Below are 24,913 nucleotides of genomic sequence, written 5' to 3' on the forward strand. Positions count from 1 at the left end.
TTGTTTCATGTGAATCAGCTGGCAAGTGCAAAAAGACTTGAAGGTAGCCAAGTTGGCATAACAATTACTATCTGGATCAGCAACCTCGGTGCATTGTGAACTGCAGAGTTTTCACCGCAGCAGGGAACATTGCGACTGCAGACAATTCTGCCCTAATAACAGAAATGTGACATTGTCGCTTTCTACAAGCTAGAATGTACTGCAAATGTTGTAGTATTATGAGAGAGACGGAACAGAGAATTTTTTTAAAAGCATTCAATTTAGTTTAAATGATTAAAAACAGCAACAAACTGTGCCATTTTCTTTTGGTTCTTTGTTCTGTTGTGCTATACTGAAAAAATGTGCTCCTAAAACTGATACTGAAAGATGAATTTGCAATGGTTACATCCCTGCTCAACAACATTACAGCAATTTCAAACATAATAAAGCAAAGACTGTGAGGAACAGGAAGAAAGACTGTAGTAGTGGTAAAAGCAAAAATGAGAAGCTGAGAGAGGAAGAACTTCACTGGGGGAGGAATAACACTGAGAATGTAATGACAGATGAGTGTGAATAGAATATACTGTACTGTATACAAAAAGATTTCTGACTAAAGTATAATCTGATTCGCTGTAATAATTTTTGAGTTTATTTACAGAGAATTGGGAAATAAGATGAAGAGGTAGAGAGAGAGAGATGGGGTGAGGGCAGAAGAGAGGAAAGTTGGACTCCTGGCTGCGTCCAGACTATTACTGGCACACACTCAGTGAGTTTTGCATTGCAGTAAACCCGCACCTGCACACACAAGCAGATGGTCAAAAACTCACCAAGAACAAGAGCAGAGGACAATACTTCATGTCTGTATTTCACATTTAATTGATAGGAAACACAGCTTAAAGAATGAGTATAGACTAGAAGGAACTAGTTTAGACAAGACCTTAAATTTGTTACATAAATATTAGGGATGCACTGATACTAAAATTATGGTCAATACCAATAAGCTACTGAACACTTTCATGTTATGTCCTATAATTTGTGAATGGCAGATAAGTAAATAAAAAATGAAACACTAAAAACCAAAATCAATCGTTTTAAATGCTTCAAGTAAATTTAGGCATAGCAACATTAATAGGTACGGTATGAAACATGGATATTCATTTTAAGATTTGATAAAGATTACAAATATTAATTTAAGTGAGTGTTAGATAGCTGCAAATGTAATCAAAATGTAAAAATAGAGAAAATGAGCATGAGCAATTAAATGAAATATCAGCTGATATCTATCCAATTTTTTTATCTCTAATATTGACCTATAACCAAATCCAGAACCAATACATTGTGCATGCCTATTGAAAATGAACAATATTAATAACATTATTCATCACATTATTAATTCATATCATTCATCAATTATTCATATTGTCATGGCTTAGAAAGTAAAGAACAACAGAGCCCTTACTTGAAGCAAATTGCATAAATTTTTCATTGTAGTCTACACTTTTACCATATTTAATTTCATACTTAGAGGAAGAAGAGAGTAGAAATATCCACACACAAAAAAGAGGAATATTGATGCGAGAAGTTTCTTGTTGTCTACTGTATGTTATGTTAGAGAAAGTTCAAAAGAGAGAGCTGAGGTTTTAACAGAGGGAAAAAAAACGTTTAAGCGTGACAGGCAGGATTAGAGCACAGGCTCAATTTTCAGTTTGGTCCTCTTCCAGGTTGGTCCTTTTTTTCTTTTTAAACCGGATAATCTTGGGTTTAAGTAAGGTACAACCGTATTGTGCATTCAAATGTTGTACTACAATAACATTTGGGATCACAGGGTGTAAGCAGTGTAGGTTTGTGTGCATGTGTTTGGGGTTAATGCTGGAGAGGGAGCAAAGCATTTTACAGAAAGGGCATGAGAGCATCATGGACAAAGGTCAGTGAAGAAAATAGTACAAGAGAACAAACTGGAAAAGGGCAAAAGGGAAAACGAAACAGAGACAGAGAAAGAGCAAAAGCAAAGAGAAAAGAAAAGTCAAATATCCAGCCATATGAAACCTGACAGTCAATTATTTGCTGGACTGTCAAGGTGTGACGTGCTGCTCGTTCGTGGACAGGAGAGTATGTATGACAGCTGTCTGAAGTCTGAGAGAGGAAATGATCTCTGAGAGAGAGAGAGAGAGAGAGAGAATACCCCAGACTTTTTTTTTTGCTTGTCCTGTAAGTCAAAGAAAACAGTAGAGTCTCAAAGATATGACAAGCTCTTTGGAGGAAGAGAGAAAGACAGTGAAAGGTGAAAGGAGAGAGAGAGTGAGGAATAGAATGAGAGGTTGAGAGCCTCAGCATCACATGATAAACAGACTCAGGTTAAGAAGGGAACAGGACACCTCAACCTCAGAAAAATCATTAATTATAATTCACATAAAATGGGTCTCATTCACAATTAATTGTGTAAAAGTTGGATGAGATACACATCAGTTTGTTCTTACTCCGGATCTAATGTCGATGAATCTAGATTATAGCAATTAAAGGGGCGTGTACCTACAGTTAGTAATTAGCATAATACACACCCATCATTTCCATTTAAGGTATTTACTCTTGGGTCACTTAGTTCCCTTTCAGTCGCTCACGTTTTACGTCATGTTGACGTTACGTCTCCCATTCCCTCCTTCAGGAAACAAGGGTTACATTAGTAACCGAGACGTTTTCTATAATTTTCAATATATAATTTTTAATTTTTAATAATGTAAATAAACACTTAGCATGCATTCCATGTCCCCAAGTACTAATTTTTTTAATTAACACTACCGTTAATTGACATGACAATTAACAACATGACAATCTTTCTTCTGTGGAACACCAAATGCAATTTTTAATAACAAACTAAACATGTTGCCCTTTTCCATCCAATTGCAATGAATGGACACTGAAGCTTTCCAGCTGAGGCCAGTAACAGTCTGAATGCACACTGGATGAAGCCAAAAGTCAGACCGATATGGTCAAACTGGGTTTAAAGTAGGACACTTTCAAATGACAAATAAATGCTTTACTTCAGTTTGTTAATGTTATAAAGTTATTAATGATAACTTATTTACAAATAGGACTCCTCCAGTGGAGCTCGCTTACTGACTCAACTGGATGAGTTTGATTTGTAAATATTGATAAATATTGACAGAGTTTTAGTAAATAAAATACTGCAAATACTCCTGTAAATTAAAACCATTAAAACCATTAAAATGATTCAAACTAAATAGCTTTAGGGCCCTATTTTAACGATCTAAGCGCATGGTCTAAAGCACAGGGCGCAAGATCACTTTGTCCGAATCCACTTTTGCAAAAAAAAAAAAAAAAAAAAATTGGTCGGCGCGCCATGGTCTAAAAGGGTTGTCCCTATTCTCTTCATGAGTAATGAGTGTGTTTTGGTATTTGCGTGCGTTAAACCAATCAGAGTCTAATCTCCCATTCCCTTTAAATGCCAGTTGCGCTCGAGCCATGGCAGATTCGCTATTTACATGAAGGAATTTGATAGTGGAAAGACCAAAGCCGGATTCCACCATATCTTTATGTACACAATAATAATCTTTTACATTGTAATCTTTTTGTTTTAAATATTTGGCATGTTTGTGTGCTGCTGTGCATCCCCGTGTGTTTAATAAGCAGAGTGTACGTGCGTTATGGAGCCGCCATAGGCGCACATTACTAACGCGCTCTTTAAATAACAAAAAAAAAATATTGCGCCATTGACTTTAGACCAGGTTTCAGTTGGTCAATGGCGCAGTCTATTTCTGTTGCCTCAAAATAGCAACGCGCCAAAAATGCGCCAGAACACACCTCGTTTTCAGACCAGCACGCCCATGAGCGCACAAATGGGTGCAAATGCATTTGCTATTTAAACAACGTGGCGCAGGACGTGAAAATGATAACTGCGTCGGACTGAAATTAGCAAAAAAAACACTTGCATCGCGCTTGACGCTGCTTTGCGCCGGGTGTAAGATAGGGCCCTTAGAGTTACGAGTGTTTCCCCTCGGCGGCTATCACTGGAGAAGTGTGAGAGCAGATGAGGAGAACCCGACCAGCTGATGCTCCTCGCAAAGCAGCATCTCATTCTTCAGACAGGCTTAAGCCAAATTAACACTCACAAACATGTATCCAGCCACGGGCCACACACACAATACAACACCCAAACACACACAGACCACCTTTACAGGTCAGAACAAAGATATTCTTTAATAGGAGCCGGTTGTTATGAGAAGGGAGGGGGTGGTGAGGCTGTATATGAATGAAAAAAGCCTTATTAAGGTATGGCTGTATGGGTCACCCCATGACCTGTCCTGGACACTAATCACAGGAAATGAGTTTTGCTTCAAATACACACACACATACACACACGCTCTTAATGCTATGTAAGAGATGATTTCATACTAGAAAGACAGTCAGATGTAACCAGATTTCTCATATGCATCGGCATTCAGCAAATAGACATTAATATCATTTAAACATGTCTTTGATTATCTAGTAAATATTTAATTCCAAAAACCGTACAAACTTTAAGAAATCTGTTCCATCCATGCACAAATCTGCTGTCACTGAAGAAACACGAGCAACAAACCTTAAGCCATATGATAACTTTGTTTGAAGAACAGGTTGAGATTTAATTCACTCTACACAAAATCTTGCTTTCAGATCTCATTTGCATTTGCGTACATTCAAATGAGCCGCTTGTTCACCAGGTTTTATGTCAGTTAAAAGTTGACCGCTATGTCATATACACTGTGTTTTGTCTGTAAAAACAGCATTACCTAGTATTTTTTTTTTGTTGAGAAAATATGATTTCACTGTGCAGACTTACCATATTACTTTATATACTTTCCTTATTACCTTTTTTTGTTGTTGTCATGTTTTAACAATTTCTTTATTTGCAAAACATACTACAATAGGATTACAGAATCAATAAGTTGTTATCTAAAGTAAAAAAAAAATTTTTTATTTATTAAATATTTATATCGGCCTTTGGCCACCCTGAAGATATCGGTCATCAAAACAATCTATCAAGTCCTAAAAAAGTAAATGTAATGATCAGATGAATAATATTTCATACACAACCATTGCAATTCCTGGCAATATTTAAATGTCTCTCACCTGCGAGTCTGAGATGGACACTCGTCTGGACTCGATGGTTGGCTGTCTGGCTATTCGGGAGTAGCGCTCAGCCCCGCCGCCAGAAGATGCGTACGTCCCTCTCTCCTGCAATGACATCTTCCTGTCTGATAGGTGTGGCCTCCTGGGCAGAGCTTTCTTCACACCTGTCCCATTCTTCACTACACTGGAGGTGGGATCAGACCTTAGGGACATTGCGGACATCTTGTCAGTCATTTCAGCAGTCGGGGAAGAGTCTGGGTCAAGGTCCAACCCGACGCAACCAGGATCACTGTTCATCGCCATTACGATGCAGTATGAGGAGCTTTGAGGCAGGGAGGAGGGGTGTGTGGGTTTTTTTTACATTAAGTGTTAAACCTCCAACGTTGGTTTGCAGTTACAGGAAGCTGTGGCTATATAGACAGATATAGAGAAGAAGGAAGAGACAAAAAGTAACAATAAGAGTAAGTTACTGAGACATAATTTGGACAAAACTTTGACCAACTTTTCTCATTCAAGTAGGCAGGAGCTGATTGCTTCCAAGATGGCCCCCGAATGGACTGTCTTCCCCTAAAGACCCCTTGTGGTGAAAATCAAGTTTTTAAATGTTGTTTATATGTCTATGTGCTGTTTTTAATGTGCTTTAAGACAAACCATGTGCAAATTCATAAGTCAACACCATTGCGGAGTAGAATTCCAGTGAACCAAAGATGCAGTCTCAAAAACGCGGTTTGAAATTGCAGGTGTTTCTTACGTCACAACAAACCTCCTTGTATCCAATCACGTCAATGTGCCGGGGAACATGTTATTAACTGCTCTGAAGCAGGGGAGTCTCAAAGAGAAGCCAGGTTTTCTCAGTCAATTTTTCTGTTGATATGAAAAATCAGGTACATTTAGCAATATAGCGGGTGAATTATGTATATGATGTATATTACGATGTTACGATAACTATTTGCCTTTCTCCACTGATGTTTTAATTTGTTCAAAGCGTTTCTAAGGATGCTGATTTTTTTTAAAGGGGACATATCATGCTAAATCCACTTTTTTAGCCCTTAAATGCATTTTGTTGTATATTTGAAGTGTTTAGAAGTACAGAAAAGTTGAAATTATTCTCTTCAGGTGCTTCGTTGATATCTTTATATTCTGTTTTGGTCATATTTTTCAACCTGTTCCGATTTTTCTGTTCTCTATGACGTTTTTTGAACTATTACGTCACAGTATTTGCAGCGGAACTGCCAAATAAGGACATTGACTTCCGGCCCAACACTTCGAGCAATCCGCCATTTTAATTTATCCCTGCAATTTTGTAGTCCAAGCTAAAAGATGCAGAAGTTACGAGAGGGTAAGTTAAAATGTTCGGTTGTTGGATGTAGTAACCCACACGCTTCATTACACCGTCTAATGTAGATGAACTGCCGCGCTTGTGTCAGGACGCATGTTTAACTGAAAGAACGAGCAGAGAGAGAGACCTGGTCGCGCGCGCGCACTCTCTCTCTCTTCGGAGCCAGGCGAAAGTGTAAACAAGACTTCACCGTCTCCAAACTAGATGCTGTCTTGCTCTCTCTCCCTCGGATATATTAATCAAAATAAATCGACACGGTGGTAAAAGGTCGGAAGACCAAAGTTTCATATGTAAATACAGTAACACACCATTGCGATACATCAATATGAAGACGTTGTTCTGCAGGTTCGTCATCTTCATTTTCATCTCGCTCCGGCTCCGACTCTGGCTCGAACATGTAAGGCTGGCTGGACAAGTCTTCCATTGTTGACATTTTGTTAATAACGTGTGAATAAAACGTTTCTGTGCCGCTAGATAATCATATCTCTGCTATCAAACTACAAAAATGGCCGAACGGGGTGGAGTTGAACCGAGTGTCGCCGCTACATCCTGGAGAGGGGGCGGGGTATGAAGTGTCTCAATTGTATTTAAAGAGACCGCACCAAAACGAGTTGCTCTCAGACGCACATCAGAAAAGGGGTAGAAAAGGGTCCTGTGGAGCTATAATAATGAGAAATTCAGACCCAAACATTGCTGTTCCGCTTTATATAGACTACAAATGTATGATTTATATGTAAAAAGGGACGATTTAAAAGCATGATATGTCTCCTTTAAAGTAGCTGTCTTGACTCTGAGGTGGCGAATGGGAACATGGTTTGTGTAACAACACATTATTAGCTGTTTGATAAAGTAGTCAAGCAAAAGGCTAATCATATTCATTACTGTTATGTATTCAATGTCAATGGGGAGGTGGTCACACTACACTTTTTGTTCCTTTGACTTGCATTCAAAAGCATGCAAATCTGGGAGACCGAAGACGTTTTCATCCGAAGACGTTTCGGATGTGTGACCAATAGAAGATTGATACACCACAAAGTGACCTCTTAGCTGAATTAAAAGAATGCAAACTTTTTACAGTAAAGTGGAGTAGATTGTTTTGTTTTTTACATGTTGGATTTTATTATTTGTTATATGTTGAATATAGGTTTAAAAAAAAAAAATGGCACAGAGTGTGACATCATATCATGACTGTTGCAGTATCTGTAGACATTTTGCATGCTCAAAGTCTGGTGTGGCCAAGGCAAGTTTATGATTATGATAAAGCTCTGTCGGAGCGGTTTACATGAAGCTCTTCTGCTTTAAATTATTTTAACATGCGCTAGACGGCCGTCTGACAGTTTGCAGCATGTCTTGTGCTCGGGACCCTTGGTACTGATGTGTGAATGGTAACTGATAAAAAGATGGAATGCTATTGCTTGTGTGAACAACACATTTGTGTATTTACTGGAAAAGTTGTTCTGTTAATTTGACAGTAATTTACTGGAATTACTGTGTGGTATAAGCTGATGGTTTAAAATGGTATAATATATAAGATTGTTCTATAAAACAATGCTTGCTGTGTTTTGTAAAAAGATGGAATGGTAATAAAGCTGATTTTGCATCCTCATTCAATCAAATTTCATTCTTATATCATTCTTATTTCATTCTTATTTCATACTTTGCAAACAAGTAGAAAAATGAAAGGCTCTGTGTGAACATTATCAGTCCTCAACTTCATTTTGGGCTCTAATGAGGGTCAGTTATGTCTTGATCATGCTCTCGATGGCATTTTTCTGGCATTAACTGTGTGGAGGGTGTGAATATTACTGGCAGCAAGGTGCCAATGAAGTCACCCATACATGACCAGCTAATTGAAAAAAAAAAGTGTTTCTCTAAGGGAGACCAATTTCCTCAGACGGAAGATAATTAGGAGCCACCACTGTGAACAAGAACTGCTTTGTACTCACTGACTTGTGTGTTTGTGTGTGTGTGTGTGTATACGTGCGACTGTGTGCCCTATTTCCGTCAGAGCCTTTAAACTAAAATAATCTATCTATCTGTTTGTTTGGGGATTGTTTGTGGCTGTTTGAGACAGTGACATTGTCTTTTCCTCTATCCATACACAGGCTGCGTGTGGGACGGCTGTCTGAGGCCTAGTGATTAACAACACACTGCAGGGCCAGACTCAACCCCACTGCAACAGAGCTTTAGAAAGCTAACAAATCATTAGGAACCTTACAGGACCCTGAACCCAAACTGCATGTTACGTCAAATAATAAACACACTTTTTATTTATTTATTATGGTTTACAATTAATACATTTTAAAGATACATAAAAATTGCTAAAAATAATGACAGAACTAACAGAAATTCAAATCTGCCAAGCTGACACGTTCATATTCCACTTCCAAAATCTCCCCAGATCATTTACTGTGCATATTATCATATCAATAATCCCATTAAAAAACATGATAGAACAAAAGACATCAATAAATGTATGGCAGTCAAAAATCTTCTTATCTTATCTTCTAACTGTCTGATATTCAGAACTGAGTGAATATGCAAATCGTTCACACATTGGCTGAAGCGTCCAGAATTTGCAAAGACTGAGTAGGAATACCTGTCTGTCCATCTGCTGGTAACAAGGGCACTGTTCGCTTCTCTAACATCAATGCCTCTCTTATGATCAGACATTGTTCGCTTCACAGAGAGAGAATCAAAGCAGAGCTGGAAATCTGCTTGAGTCTTTGTTTTATAGATAAAATAAGTGGAAGTACAAAATATAGCTCTCTACATGGAAATATAGAGCAACAGAAAGCATTAGAGAAAGACGTAGGAATGAATTTCTTCATCCATTCTCATAATATCGTTCCAATCATCTGCCTTCATTTCTTACTGTTATTGTCTCGTTCCAATGCAAACCATTTCAGAGAATCCTCTATGAGGGGGAATGGAGAATTACCATAGGAAAAGCAGCTGAACAATAGAAATGTCATCACAACTAAATCCTTTCTGTCCTACAGTGAGCTGGAGACACTGAGGGATGAGACAGGCTCCAGAAACAGAGCGAAATCCTGTAACACAAATGTCAAGGGAGCCACACTCGATCTGACGTATTTGGGACATGCTACCTTATTCTATTGCTCAAGGTTATTCAAAATATAAAAGGCACCAAACATGAGAGGTTTTCTTCTACAAGTCACAAATGCCTTTTAAAACTGCCCCAGGAGAGCCTGGCCCAACAACTTAACTGAATTTATGACTGATATTAAAATGTTTTGTTGGCCTGATCTAAGAAAGTAAAAAAAATAAAGATAAGTACAGGCGTCTACAAAATATGTGATAAATGGGAAATGAATGAAACTTTATCAACTTTATAAATCTGACATTGTAAGTTACAGACCTGTAAGCTTTGACAGTTTCTCAAAACAAGAAAACATCTAATGCTGATCTAATATTGTATCTCAATATTAAGCCAGCGTAGAACATCTATGTACAACTCAAGTGTATCTGCACATTCATTTATGAATAAATAACAAGGTGAAGGCTTGACTCATGAATTTTAATTAGTTACGTGACTGGACAGTCTGGCAACATCAACACAAACTAATTAATATTCATGAGTCAGGCCTTCAAACTAATATACTGTGGTAGCAAACCTTCATGCTAAAAGTCGTTCTGGCATCACTGACTGTTTGAGCACTGGGTCAAAGCATTGTCCTTCTGTCAGGCTCAGCACTGGGGCAGTTTTATCTCAATGTCATCAGTGATTTCAGGCCTGTTTATAATGAACAAACACACACCTGCTCAAGAAACATTTCTTATTATTATCAATGTGTTGCTTAATATTTTTGTGGAATCTGTGATACATTTTTTCAGGATTCTTTGATGAATAGAAAGTTCAAAAGAACAACATTTATTTGATATCGCAATCTTCTGTAACATTATAAATGTCTTTACTCTTCTTTACTGTAGCTATCAGTCGAATTGAAACAAACACTGTATATCATACTATCATGTGTCACTGTCAGCACAAACGTGTTCAGTAATCATTCCAACACTATCTACAAGCATCTGAAATGAATCGTTACAAGAGCGCAATGTAGCAAACACTGCATATTACATCCAGGAGGCAGACACACACCTTTGGCTTGTCAAAATCCAGTGCGCTCAGCAAAATCATGTGCAGGAGCGCTCCACTATACGAAACAATTACGTTCACTGGAAACAACATGATAGTGAGTAGAGGCAAATTTCTAAATGTATATATACCAGCTAGTATATAAAATTCTCTTTGTGAAACTTAATGCCAGTGTTGAACAGAAGAAACAAAAAATCCTATTTTGATCTGGAAACTTCACTTCCTCCTGGGCAGATGGGCATCTTATAATAATGTAAGCGAGACACCATCAGAGAATTATTGGTTCATCTTTAAAAATAGAGATTTTGACTCATCCAGACACATTCTTTCGCAACCACGGAAAGTGAGAGACTAACGTTACATGCTACAAGTCTTAAATGCCCTAAAATGACCTCTGTCCATTATCTTCTCATGCGATCGGTGTTAGGTGTCACTCTAGTCGCTCACGCAGATCTCTGAAACAAGAGATGAATCACTAGGCCCATATGGAACCTGCACCTGCAATTATCTCATCTATGAATGTTTTCTTGTTTGTGTGTTTTTTCCTCTTATAATTGGAACTTAGAGTTAGATAGGAGGGCAAATCTGAATAAAATTAATTTGGCTAATTTGGAAAACCTTTTAGTTCCTGTATGCTGAAGTGTATTAATTAGATAATGAGATTAGATAATTCTGTTTATTCACAGAATTATCATAATTTCACAGAAAGTGTGCAAAAATGTGCTCTTTTTGAAAATCTTTTGGCCCAATTCTAAAGCAGGATAACAGATGGCACGTATGGTTGAGTATACTTATAATTAATTAAATACTGAAATCTAATGATAAAAACAGTTTAATCAAAAAACTATTTTATCCAGTATCTGTAGGCGCTATTTTTATGGTGGCCCGCTTTGTGTCTAACCAGTGTTGGGGGTAACGCATTACAAGTAACTTGAGTTATGCAATCAGATTACTTTTCTCAAGTAACTAGTAAAGTAATGCATAAATTTACAACAAAATATCTGAGTTAATTTTTCAAATAAGTAACGCAAGTTTTTCCATTTATTGACTGTCAGCTCTCCTGTCCCTATTTTGAGAGAAATTGTGAGTAAATGCAGAAGCGTTGTGTGCACTGTGTGAACATGATGGTTATTGTAGATTTAGAATAAAAGTGAGCAAGCATTTACTCATCTCACTTGCCCAAAAACAGATTCAGTATTCGTTAGGGGTGTAACGATACCCTAATTACACGATTCGATACATATCACGATACGATATTATTGCGATACTCCAAGATAATAAAAGTTAAGAAAAAATGTACTGTTAATTAAATGCTACATTTGATATAACATTGTGGGTGTAAATGAATAGGATTGGACAATGGTGACACCAGAATAAATATATTCATGATTCTGAACCTGAAAATACAGAATTATTTTAGACGAATATGCTTGCACTCTGTCACTGGCTAGATATATTTTAAATAATGTAGGCCACTTTTTACTTGTAACATAAGACTTATAACCTAAGCATTATCAGGACCCACTAAAATTCCCCCATTATTATACATTATATTCAACATAATATATTGTAGTTTAATGTAGTACTGACTCTGAAAACTTCAATTTTTTCTCACAGGGTAATTTTTATTTTGGGTGAACTATCCACGATACATATTGTCACTATCCACGATACATATTGTTGCATTTTTGTATTGCGATATATTGTGACACGATATATTGTTACACCCCTAGTATTCGTCAACATGAATAAAAACAGTGAAATGCAATTTCAGAATATATTACGCAAACCTACAATAATTAAATATATTAAATGACACAAATATACTTTATTTGTATGTATTTAACCTCAATTTATTAACCAATGTCTTTGCTGCTGACCTTCGATGAGCCACTTCAACCATACTAAGAAGCAAAAATTACTTTTAGATAAACAACATTTGTGTTTAATTTTGTAACATTTCTATTGTAAGCGTGTTGAACATTCTTCTCCAATCCAGAATGGCAGAACCGCTGAAAGGTTTATTTTTAACTGTGCACTCTCTACTGTACAGGCATGAATTTGCATTTCTTTCAGCCTGAGGCTTATTCATTTCACTATTAGTGTGAAAGGGCCTTTACATTTGCCAAAAATATTACTTTTTTGTTGTTGTTATTAAAACCAACAAGCAAGCAAAAGCCAGGTGAGAAAAAAGTAACGCAAAAGTAATGTAGCGCAGTAATGTAACAATTAGTTGTAATTGCAATGCATTACTTTTAAAAGTAAGCAACATGCTAAAATCAAACCCTTTTTTACACGATCTGTATGTACAAAATTGTATGATAAATGTAGCTTTTTTAGCTCAAATCATGCTAAATACTTTTGAGGCTAGTCCGTTACATCGCGATTTCTCCCAATCTCCTCCCCGTTCTGTCTCTGGAAGGCTAGCAAGAGCTGACTTTCTAAACTCTTCTAGACAGGCCTGTCAGCTCATGCTAAAGAGAACATAACTCACATCGTGTTTTTCTGAGTTTGCATTCACAGATGCTTCAGTTGTTCTCCCAGGTGCTGGATATCCATTTCAATCCATGACATCTGTATGCAGTGTGCAGACTTTAGTGCGCGCACACACACACTTTCTTCCTGTACTGGCAGAGCTGAGCTCAAGCAGGCGTCCTTGTAGAAGCAAAGTGCATTTATGCGGCTGTTAAAGAGAGTCCCTCCGGATGAGGAGGAATTCATAGAGCAGAGTGAAGGATATGTGAAGAGGGAAAACAGGAGGAGGAGAGGTGAACGGCTGCAACGCTACATGCCCACGTTCTGCCTCCTCTCACTTCAATTCAACACCAAAGCTTTGATGCAAACTGTGAGGGAACAGCGCCCAAACGGTTCTAGCGCTGTATCAGTCAGTGGGTGGTGATCTAGAGCGGGAACCATGTGCTATTAGACAAGATAAACAGCAAACTATCGCTTGACTAAACACAGGGAGAAAGATGTGCTTTGAAATAGAACATAATAAATGGTGTGTCACCGTAAACTTTCAAATCTTTTTGCAGTCTACAACAGTGGTTCTCAACTAGTGAGTGCTCTTACTGAGTCATAGAAAAAATGCTATTATTAAAAACGCAACTAACTATATGATCATCCATATTTAGGACAACACAATAAATGTTTAATTTTTGAATGGGGGAAAACGCTGTCACGTCCATATGTCACTTGGTAGAAGCTAAGTAAGGCAGATGCCAACATGGACAGGTTGCTAGTTTTCCAGGAAAAAATTTAAATAAAAGCATCCATAAAATATGATATATTTAGTTGAGCAACACAATGGCAAGGATATTAAGTCTTGTTTTCTGATAAATTACTGTGAATATATATATATATATTCATTCTATATGTATACATTTACAAATTTTATAAGATAACATTTATATATATATAAATGTATTAGTTTAGTAACAGTGTAAATTAATAACAGTAAATTAGTAAACATTAATAAAATGTAAATTAGTAACAGTTTGGGCTGTCCAAAATGTGTTTTGTGCATTGAATTATTAGCTGCTAGGAGAATGGAACAAAAAATATTAAAATCTTACAAAGGCAAAGGCTGTCACAAATCACACTTTTGCTTTTGTTTAATACATTTACAAAATTGTCAATTAACCAGCTGTAGTGAAACCAGTAGCAAAGCCTAAATCAACACTTATTTTACAGACAGTAAAGGGTAGTCGTGGTTTAACCTAGCAGAAAACATGACTGAGAGGTTTTTCATAATATCCTGTTTTCGAAAGCATGTTAGTGGGGTTTGGCTACTAAAAAAAAATGGATTAAACCCAAACTGTTTCTAGTTACTGTACATCCAAATGCATAGAAAAATCTTGCTACAAAACATGAAGCACTACAGTACAGTTTTACCGTCTGAAGAGTCCAAAAAAAGCTATTACTTTCCCTTTAAGAGGCTGGTAAGCGCTGAGGGAGAGTGGGAGCACTGATGAGATGAATATTGACAGGCTTTAAACTACTGGAGCGCACGGTGATTGAGGACACGGCCAATGTACATGCAGATGAACACAAGTGGGATTTCACACACGGAGGAACAGCTAGACAGATTACAGTATGAGTGTTTAATAGACGTTTAATAGAAGTAGAAGCTGCCCTTTTAGACCGATCCACAAACAACTTGATGTAATCAGGTGTAAAGTGTGATATCATAAAAGGACCTGTCAAAAATAATTGTAAAACTAAGGCAGTGATAATAAAGTGGATCTTATCAAGTAGATGAAGTAGGACTCACCTCAGTATTGCAGCGTTCAACGTTTCTTCCACTAGTCTCCCTACAGCATAAAGCAACCTGTGAGTGATACAAAAAAAACTGTTAACCAGAGTTTATGTCAACACAAGGAGAACAGTATGTGCTTGAAAACCCGTTATTAAAAATAAATAAATATTGTGTACCCATCCTGAAACATGAGCTTTACTTCCTTCTCAAAGTACATAGATGTTAGCACTGCTGGGAAGATATACAAGTAATCAAAAGATTATACGTTCGAATATTTTGAAGGTGATCAACAGGTGATTTAGCATTTATAATCTGTATGATGGAAAATGGATAATAACAGGGTAAGACGAATGAATCAGCTCTTTAAAAAAACACTGCATCCAGATATATGCATGATTATAACACTCTTCTCCATCATTTGATGAATTACTGCTACCATGATCACTACAATAAGCACACAAATCTTTTAAATGAAATTTCATTTACCTCCTTTTTCTACATTAATAACACTTGGTAAATAGCACTGAGTTTTGTGAATAAGACCATATCTACAGTGGCAAACCACAGTAACTCGTTTGATCAAAATAGCGTTATGACTAAAAATCAAGACTCTTAGATTATGATCTTTCTTGAGGTTTTACTCAACTATGTTCAGGGAAAGCTTTGTGTGAAAACTGATCAAAATCAATTTTGATATAAAAATTCAACCCAGAAACTTTGAAGCCATCTTTCTCAGTTTCAGTTTGGCATTGTTAGTGTGTGCAGTACTGTATAATAAGCTGTATAATAAGCCAAGGCATTTTTTGTTGTTGTTGAAAAGTATAGCTTATATATAAAACACAAACAAGCAAGCAAAGCCCAGGAGAAAAAAAAGTAACGGTTTATATATAACTTAATTTTAAAACACACAGCACTGTGCTACTTATACTACTGTTAAAAGATTTTTCTTTTCTTGAAAGAAAATACTTTTAATCACCAAGAAAGCATTAAATGAATCAAAATGGGCAGTAAAGATGTTAATGTTACAAATTACAATAAAAGCTGTTCTTGCCAAATAATTTTGTCATTTTAATACCATAACCATGTTTAGTGTATTCTTCATTCTTAAATATCCCCTCCGGCCATCACTTTTGCCCACTGTATGCCAATGCTCATTCAAACCAAGTTTTCCTAATTACAATTATTACATGCAGAACTCGAGACAGATGGTTAACGGGGAATTTCTAAACTTAGTAAACGCAAGTGTCTTCACTCAGTAAGAGAATTACAGCCCTCTTTTCCAGCAGGAATCCAGACGGCCATCTTCTCAGAAGTATGATGTGGACAAAAAGACCACAAAAAGGTCAAGCACTCGGACTCCGCATGCAAGAGAACCATCCAAAACAACTTGTCTGCCTCCTCCAGAAAAGATGTTTGGGTCTGTTGACTGCAGAGAGCTCAGACATTATGTTGGCTAGGCCTGGATTTCAGAGCAAATGTTGGATGCGGCGACTGTCACAGGGCTCTTGAGTCTGGTTTGCTGTCTTAAGCCAGGAGTCTTCATTTCAAACATGAAACAGCACCATTAAAACCTATTCAAGTCAGCAAGGGAACAAAACAGAGCTGCCAGCCGACTCAATTGGGATGGGGATTTCAGAGGAGGCTGTCAGAGAATGCCAGCGTGAGAGGGTGAACGGACAAATGATGACTATTCTCAGAGAGAAACTTCAATTGTACGCTCTGCAGTGATGAAAGAAAGAATTGAACATATCAGCTATACAACAGAGAGAGAAAGAAAAAGAGAGATGCCCTATTGAATATCAGGCAGGTACAACAAAGGCAACAGCTTAGAGATGGTCTCAAACCAGACACTAATTTAAACACATTACTGCGCATGAAGACTGCAGGGTCCCCTCAGCAAATGGTCCAGGGCAGGGCCTCTCTGGTATCCATCTACTTAAAGGGCCCCCTGGAACATGAAATGTGAATTTAGTGGGCACTTATAAGTGACAACAATACCTTTTATGGCTTACACAGTCTGACATGCTCATATCATCAACCTACATGAACAAGAGATACTTTGTACAAAAGTTCAGAGATTAAATTGTACAATCATTGTTAGAATGTATATTAAATAAAACAAATGAAATTAATGATTTTGTCACAACAATATATAATTTCTTTGATTGTTATTACTGGGCAAGTACTATACATTTATAGCCCTTCTGGGCATTAAAAAGTGAGTAAGAGAAATGCTGCATCTATTTGATCAAAAATACAGTGAAAAACGTAATATTGTGAACCAACTGTTTTCTATTCAAATATAATTTCATATGTATTTTTTTCCTGTGATCATTACAGTGAGTCATTACTCCAATCTTCAGTGTCACATGATCCATCAGAAATCATTCTAATATATCCTTATTATCATTGTTAAAAAAAGCTGCTGAACATTTGGTGGATTCCCCCCCCTCAGGATTCTTTAATGAATAGAAAGGTAAAAAGAACATCTTTTATTTCAAATATCATTTATTTCCTGTCCCGTTTGATTACTTTAATGCATTCCTGAATAAAAGTAATAATTTCTATGAAAATAAATAATTTCTATGTTTCACATTTTTGAACAGTGGTGTATATCTGAATTGACAACCTTTTTTTAGTTAATTCCTCATGAATTATTAAATTATGGCTAAATAATATTTAAATAAATGATGAATAAAATACTTAAAAGCACTAATGGCTGCATGAGAAAAGCATGTATCATTTACTCCTATCTTGTGTGTGGCTGTTTCTGCCTGTAAAATACAACACCATTAAAACTGAGCCTGAATTTTCTTAAGACTTATACAAGATACACTATGTGAAGTTCACAGTATCACACATCCAGCTAAGAGCTTTAATGTCTGAAGCCCCTGGGCATGTGCTCTGACCTACAGACAGCATTACTTGCTTGTTATGGCCAGACATAACAGCTTTAGCATTGATGTGTGTGTGTCTGTGCATTTGTGTGCATGTATAGCATTCACAGCCAACTGTTAAACCCGCATCTTTTTTTCACTGTACATGTATAAATGTAGCTACACTAATAAGAAAATACCATGATTTTAAAGGACATGTAGCACGTTAATAATTCGTTATGAGGGAACGTGTTTAACGTATGTAACTCTATCTGGTTAATTAGTAAAATGGTGGACTCTTGATCTAAATATCGAGCCAGTACAGTGAATGAGGGAGTGCTTCATTCATACAGTAATGGACAGCAGAGACTAATCCTCACTGCTGATGTGGTGTGATCAGACTGATTCATTAATCACTGGTAATCCCACACTAAGAACGGACACAATGTGAGGACAGAGAGGAACAGGCTGGAGTGACAACAGGAAGTTGATGACAACAGGGAGAAAACAAAACAAAACAAAACAGGGGAATAGGAAAAATAAAGGCTGTAAATCATTTAAAATTGTTCCTCAAATTATTTACATGATATTCATCACAATTACTGTAACCACATATAGGCCTATTAATATTTGCTGAGAAAATCCCACAAATAAATATATTTTAAAGACATCACTGTGGCAGATGAAAGCAATGAATAGAGTAAAGTTGGGCAATATGCTATAGTCATATCGTCAGCCTTATTTGATCATTCATTTACTTGTTTATTTAATTATTTACTTACGTCGTTCTATTATTGCAGGAAATGAGAATCTTTTTCTATCATTTTGCAAGCAAAGTTAGAGTTGGTGATGAAGAAAAATGTCACATTGCATAGAATATTCATTTAGATATCACACATGCAATTTGCAAGTAGACTTCTTCACTATACTTGTGTGTTGTGTCTCATCTCAACTGCACCACATTTTTAAGATGTTGTCAAGTTGCTTGTTACTGCCATTGTAAGAAACAAATTATGTTTTAAAGGTCAATTTTTTAAAAACTGAAGAAAATGAAGAGATGTGATGGGAAAATCATAGGAAGCGGTCTCAGCATCTACTTTATAATCAACAACAGCTTTATATTGCATCCATTAAGCCATTAAGAAGGATCCATTTCAAACAACACACACACACACACTTGTACTAATGTGAGTGCAGTTCACATGGGGGCAGCAAGCAGGGGACATTCATTCTCCTCTCTACACTTATTCTACTAACATCCTTTATCTGGAGCATCTCATCTTGCCTCCTTACTGACTCATTTTAAATGCTTAATTTAAATTCGTAAAATCAGACAATCATAGATGATTTCAAATGGTTTTAAAGACATTAGACACTAAGAAAATCTGCCCAAAAAAGAGTTCATTATGGATATATCATGGATAACAAACACCATCTCCGAAACTCTGCAGAATAGCTGACAAAAAGCAACACATTTCTCTCTTTACCAATAAAGTCATCTCTTTCTACACAAATCATCCCAATAAAGCACAAAATGAAAGCATGTAAATTCGGTTTTGTCAGTGAAATTCTTTTCACAGTCTTTAGAACAAAAGTGGCAGTAGAAACTTTTACATTGTTATATTTTGTTACAATTTCCACATATATTGATAATAAGAAATGTAAACCAGCATATTAGAATGATTCCTGACCATGTGACACTGCTGAAAATTCAGCTTTGCTATCACAGGAATACATTATGTTTTAAAATATATTATAGTATATATCAAAATATAAAACCATTTCAATTTAAAAACTTTAAAAATTCAAAAACATTACAAATATTTCACAAGACTCATTAAAAGGCATTAAAAACTGTTTATATTATTTACTCTAAAGCTTTTATTATGTTTTATGCTGTAGAATTCTGTTTGATAGATGCGTGACATACAATAGTACTTTCTTAAACTATACAGTACATTCATATCTCAATATTTCTCAAATGTTCCTACATGTTCGGTGCAGGGTACATTAGTGCAATTAAAGCTGAAATTAACCATGATAAATGAAATGAAAGTGTCAGTTGAGGTCAGGGGTAAAATTGGATTACACACTTGGGAATCAATCAAGCTTGAGATATGGTTTCATTTACAACTAAAAGGCAAATAAGCAAAAAGGACACACAAAGACCACATCATTTTGTTCTATATAACCAGAAACTCACCAAAGCCCTCTGACACTTTCAACCAGTTGAACAGGGCGTAGGGTATTGTCACTCCAATCAAGAAACAGTTGTTGTTCACATTGTCAAATCTCAAACAATTTTTCTATCCTGCAACATTTATATACAGCATCTCTGGAACGTTCAACACACATTTTCATTTACATTTATATTTGCATTTAGCAGACACTTATCCAAAGCAACTTACAAGAGTGTGTCAGGTTTGAATGTGTCAAGCTGTAATCTGGGTCACTTTAATTGAATAACGCAGATTATCTCAGTGAAGCTACTATAGCCACGGTCACTCACTCTATATCACTGTTGTCATAGAGAGAAGACATACGAAACACCGTCCTTCCACAGACTCTAAAAAGACGAGTCAGAGACATATTTAAGAAAAAAATAGCAGCAGGCACCTTCCCTGCCAAATCCTGAGCTGACCTCTATGTGCCCTACTAACCCCCAGCTAGTGAATTTGGGATTAACGGATGGAGAGAGATGAAATCGCCTCGTTTCATTTACTCACATGGACCGAGAGCTTCCTGAGTGGTCGGCTGGTGGATGGAGGCATGATCCGTTCTATAGGGAGGGGACCCAGATGAAGAAGAACCCATTGTTCATAACATGGGACATCCAGGGTGTTCCCCTCCCTGCACTGCATAAGACGTTGCTAAGACCTCCAGTGCGTCCCTTTGTACAGGTCACCGCCTGTCTGGGAATAGGGCAACCAGTGTGGGTGGGGCATAAGAGGAGGAGCTTCCGGTGTTTTCCCATTTCCCATATCCAAATAAAAACTTGCAGACCTGCATAACCAGCTCACAGGATGTGCTTGAGTTAAAGCAAGCTGTGGGGATCAGATCCATCTGGGGATATCCCAACTGAAAAAAGCTCTAGAAACAGTGAGGATGCATTAGAGAGAACACACACACACACACACACACACACACACACACACACACACACACACACACACACACACACACACACACACACACACACACACACACACACACACACACACCACTAAATTTAGCTGATGGTAATCATCATTCATAAATGATGAATGGTGGAAATGAATGCTTGTCCTGAGAGAGTCTGGACCTCACCCAACTCAAACTGTGTGCCTCTAAAAACAGCCCAACGAGGAGGACGGTTCTTATACGCACAAACACACACGGCTCTTCCTACCCCATTAAAAGTCCTTCAAGCTGCTGAATGTACCTTTTTTTACATAACTTACTGAGACGCAAGACATTACCATGTTCTCTGTGGTCTGGCATTTAAAGAAACAATGAAAAAGTTAAATGTAGAAGATGCAACAATAACAGGGTCTTCTGCACATTCGTCCTCCTGTTAGTTTGGCTTCCTGGCTGCTCTATCGGATGCAAAAGGACATTTTAATGAGGAGACTTACTCTCACAAATCCACAAAGGATTTAGATGTCTCAAAGCTTGACAGTGTGGGCGAAGACAGACCTGTGTTTGGACAGCTATCACTCAAGAACAGCTGAATCAGTAACACTTTACAATACAGTAAAATGTTCAATTTGCTAATATTAGTTAAATGCATTAGATAACACAAATTAATACTGGACAAACATTTCATTGTACAGCATTTAATAATTCATATTTATTTTGCTATTGTTCATAATTAGTGATTTGATGCTGAAAAAATATTGCTTCTTAATATTTTTGTGGAAACCGTAAAAGATTTCTTAAGGATTCTTGAAAAGTATTATTCGTTGTTAGTTACCTAGTGATACCTAGTGCACTCACTTATCTGAACAAACTGAACCTTATTGTACAGTGTATGAACAATGAATGAATGATCAGTGAGATGGATTGTCCATTTAAATACAAATGTAAACAGTCACATTTTTTACTTCATGGAAAATAACTAATATGGATACAAAAACTAGACTACACTTAACGAGATCTTGTTATTGGAAAAGAAAATTGGTGAGCTTCTTTGAGCACATGTTGTGAAATTTACCATTGCCTGTGTAATTGTGTCACCCTTCATCTTGGCAAATCCAATTAAGAGCACTGGAAGCTTGAAAAGAGAGGAGCTGGAAAATAACCTGACATGGACTGACTGTGTGTGCGCAAAGAGAGAGAGTTTACAAGCTCTGTGCACAGAGAAATGGCTTTGACTCAGATAAAAAATGCTATTTTTAATGGTTTTCTTAGTAGCAAAATCAGGGAGAAGACATAATGTTGCTGATAATCAAATAAAACCCACTCAAAAGAAGTGGGAATTCTGATTTAAATTAAACAAAATATAGTCCAGATGACATACGCTACTATGCAAAAGTATAACATATCCAACAGAAAAGAGTGTCTACTGTAGATAGAAGTGGTCAACGCAATGAAGAATGAAAGCAACAAAACAAACCGCAAACACAACATACAGTAAAAGGGACGTACCTTTCCAGCAAGTCCAGAAACACCATTAAAGTAAAAGGGTAATATGTAAATTTAGTTGGGGAAATAAAGGAACAACGGAAATCACCTTTTTTATTTTTAGTTAAGTAAAGTCTGAGCATCGGGTGGGATTCTGAGACTGTTTGTTGGCTTTTTACACTGTTCTAACATCTTTATTTTGACAGTCAACCCAATTCATACCTTCAACTGTGAAACACAGTGATTTTGAGTCTCAAAATGTTCCAGTTTGTGAATAGGTTGAATTGTTGATGATTCCCTCCCATGAAAGACATGACCACAGATTACTAGATATGGATCAGATTTCTTTATTAATAATAATAATAATAATAATAATAATAATAATAAATACTCTCATTTCAATTCAAAAGTCACATAGCATTGGAACGACATGAGGGTAAATAAAATCGAGAGGTTACTGACCGTGTGTCCATTAACAATGACTAAACATGATGTGGATCATTTTAAGGAATGGATCATTTTAATCTAAATTTCACTCACAGTTGTGGCTCTTTGGATGGATGGTATTAATCTGCAGTCAGGCCTCTTTACATTAAATATGACAGAATTGTGAGTACTTTGAGGATTACAAAGATTTGTATGTGCTATGTAGATACCAATACTGCAAAACATAATGCAACATCCTGTTTACATTTTACTTAGGCTAGTTACTGTTTTGGGAAATCCAAACTTTTAATGACGCTGTATATTACTGTGTCTCAGGTAATAAATGAACAGGGCTGGGCTGTTTTATTGACTAGTTTCACAATGCATAGCATGAGCTTTGGCTGTAAGATTATTGTATCTTGACATAAAACAGCATTGCTTTGTCAATAATTAAGCCTAAACTCATATTTAACATACTGTAATATAGTCTATCCCAACATGGACACTGTCTAGATTTTATCTAATGTCCTCTGTCTCTTCTCTAGACCTTACTGGACAGCAGTATAATGGTGAGATGATAGCTCCCTGTGTAACACTATGTGTGGCGAAAGGTCATTATGCCAAAAGACAAACATGATGCTAGCCATATCAGGAGATACAAACACTAGACACTAAAAACAGCTCCACTGCAATAAGGCTAAGCAGAAACATCTAGCAACGGATTTAAATGCTAGGAAATCTGTAAAATGAAAATAATATGAGATATTAATGGATGTGCAGGAAAATGTTGTTGTTGTTGTTGTTGTTGTTGTTAAACTAAAACTAGTAAAAGTCATTTTCGGTAAATAAATAATTTAAAAAAACTAATAAAAACAAATATAAAAACAAAACAATAAAACACGCACAAAAAAAAATCTAAAAAAAAAAAAATCACATAATTACTTTAACTTAAAAATGTAAATGAAAACTGAAATTATAAAATATTTTTAAAGAATCAAACTCAAAATATTAATAAATACTACAAGTAATACAGATGTAGCCAAAAATTTTGGCGTTGACTAATTTTGTGTTTTGCAAAGTTCGCTGCTTCAGGATTTGCTGCTTCAGGATTCTGTGGTATACTGGAAAACAACGATAAGTATTTCATAAGTTTTAATGGCTTTTAATTGGCAAAAAACATTAAATATATGCAGTGTCAATATTTACAATATTTAGAGGTGACCCTTCTTCTGCATAAGCTTCTGGGCCATATCCTGACTAATGGTGATCCATTATTGCCTTATTAGTGCTTGGAGTTTATCACAAAGGCCGTGACTCGATTGCTCCTGTCTGCCTTGCTGCTGGTTTGCGTCTGTAAGCTCCGTATAGCTTTCTGTTTTGAATCTCTATTTACTATCATTCCTTTTTGTTTATATTGCTAAATATACCTTACTCATCAATATATATTAGATATAGTCTAATATAACATTAATCTGACATCGCTAGCTTTTATCTAAATCGTTATCGCTAGCACAACACGCTAGTATCTCGCTAGCCTGTTAACCTGCCATCTCCGTCTTTTTTCTCTTTCGCGCTTTTAACGAGTCTATCAAACAACTGTGGTAAGTAGGATCAGTCAACAAACACGGTGAGTAATGTCTTATCCTGTTATTGTCACTTGCACTTCGTGTCACATGTATAGCATAGCCTTCTCTGTCAGCACAGAGGGATTTACATGTGATAAATGCAGGGAGATAGTCAGGCTGACGGAGAAGATTTCAGAACTAGAGACACGCATCCAAACTTTAATCGAGGATAGTAAGAATGCAAGGGCTTTAGATACTGCTTTGGATGCGACTAGCTTAGTGAACTCTGAACATTGTTCGGTTCCGGCTGTAGAGCCCGTGCAGAAGGGCAACTGGGTGACCGTGAGACGCTGTAGTCGCAGGACAAAACACCGCTCTTCCATTCCGATTACCATAACAAATAGATTCTCCCCACTCAGTGAAACACCCACTGAGAATCCTGTTGAAAGTGCCCTAGTTATTGGCGATTCTATAACACAGAACGTGAAAATAGAGACACCAGCCACCATAGTCACATGTTTGCCGGGAGCCAGAGCGCCTGACATCAAAGTAAATTTAAAAGTGCTGGCTAATGCTAATCGTAAATTCTCTAAGATTATTATTCACGTCGGCACTAATGAT

At 36.7% G+C, this 24,913-nt stretch overlaps 1 protein-coding gene across 4 annotated transcripts in view; it reads right to left on the bottom strand.

Annotated features, from left to right (window-relative positions):
• The window catches only part of camkk1a (calcium/calmodulin-dependent protein kinase kinase 1, alpha a), a 91,734-nt gene that overhangs the window by 33,161 nt on the left and 33,660 nt on the right, over window positions 1-24,913 (bottom strand). For 2 of the 4 annotated variants that reach the window (XM_079871944.1, XM_079871942.1), the window contains exons 1-3: window positions 20,426-20,613; window positions 14,839-14,895; window positions 5,107-5,516 (exon numbers count right to left, since the gene is read on the bottom strand). In XM_079871944.1, coding sequence (XP_079728070.1) covers window positions 5,107-5,409 — 303 coding nt within the window. In that variant the 5' untranslated portion in view covers window positions 5,410-5,516; window positions 14,839-14,895; window positions 20,426-20,613. Of the gene's footprint in view, window positions 1-5,106; window positions 5,517-14,838; window positions 14,896-20,425; window positions 20,614-24,913 lie in introns of those variants that run through there. The other 2 variants (XM_079871943.1, XM_079871941.1) reach the window with 1 other exon arrangement.

Source organism: Squalius cephalus (genome assembly GCF_949319135.1).
Source record: "Squalius cephalus genome assembly, chromosome: 5".
In the NCBI taxonomy this organism is placed as follows: domain Eukaryota; kingdom Metazoa; phylum Chordata; class Actinopteri; order Cypriniformes; family Leuciscidae; genus Squalius; species Squalius cephalus.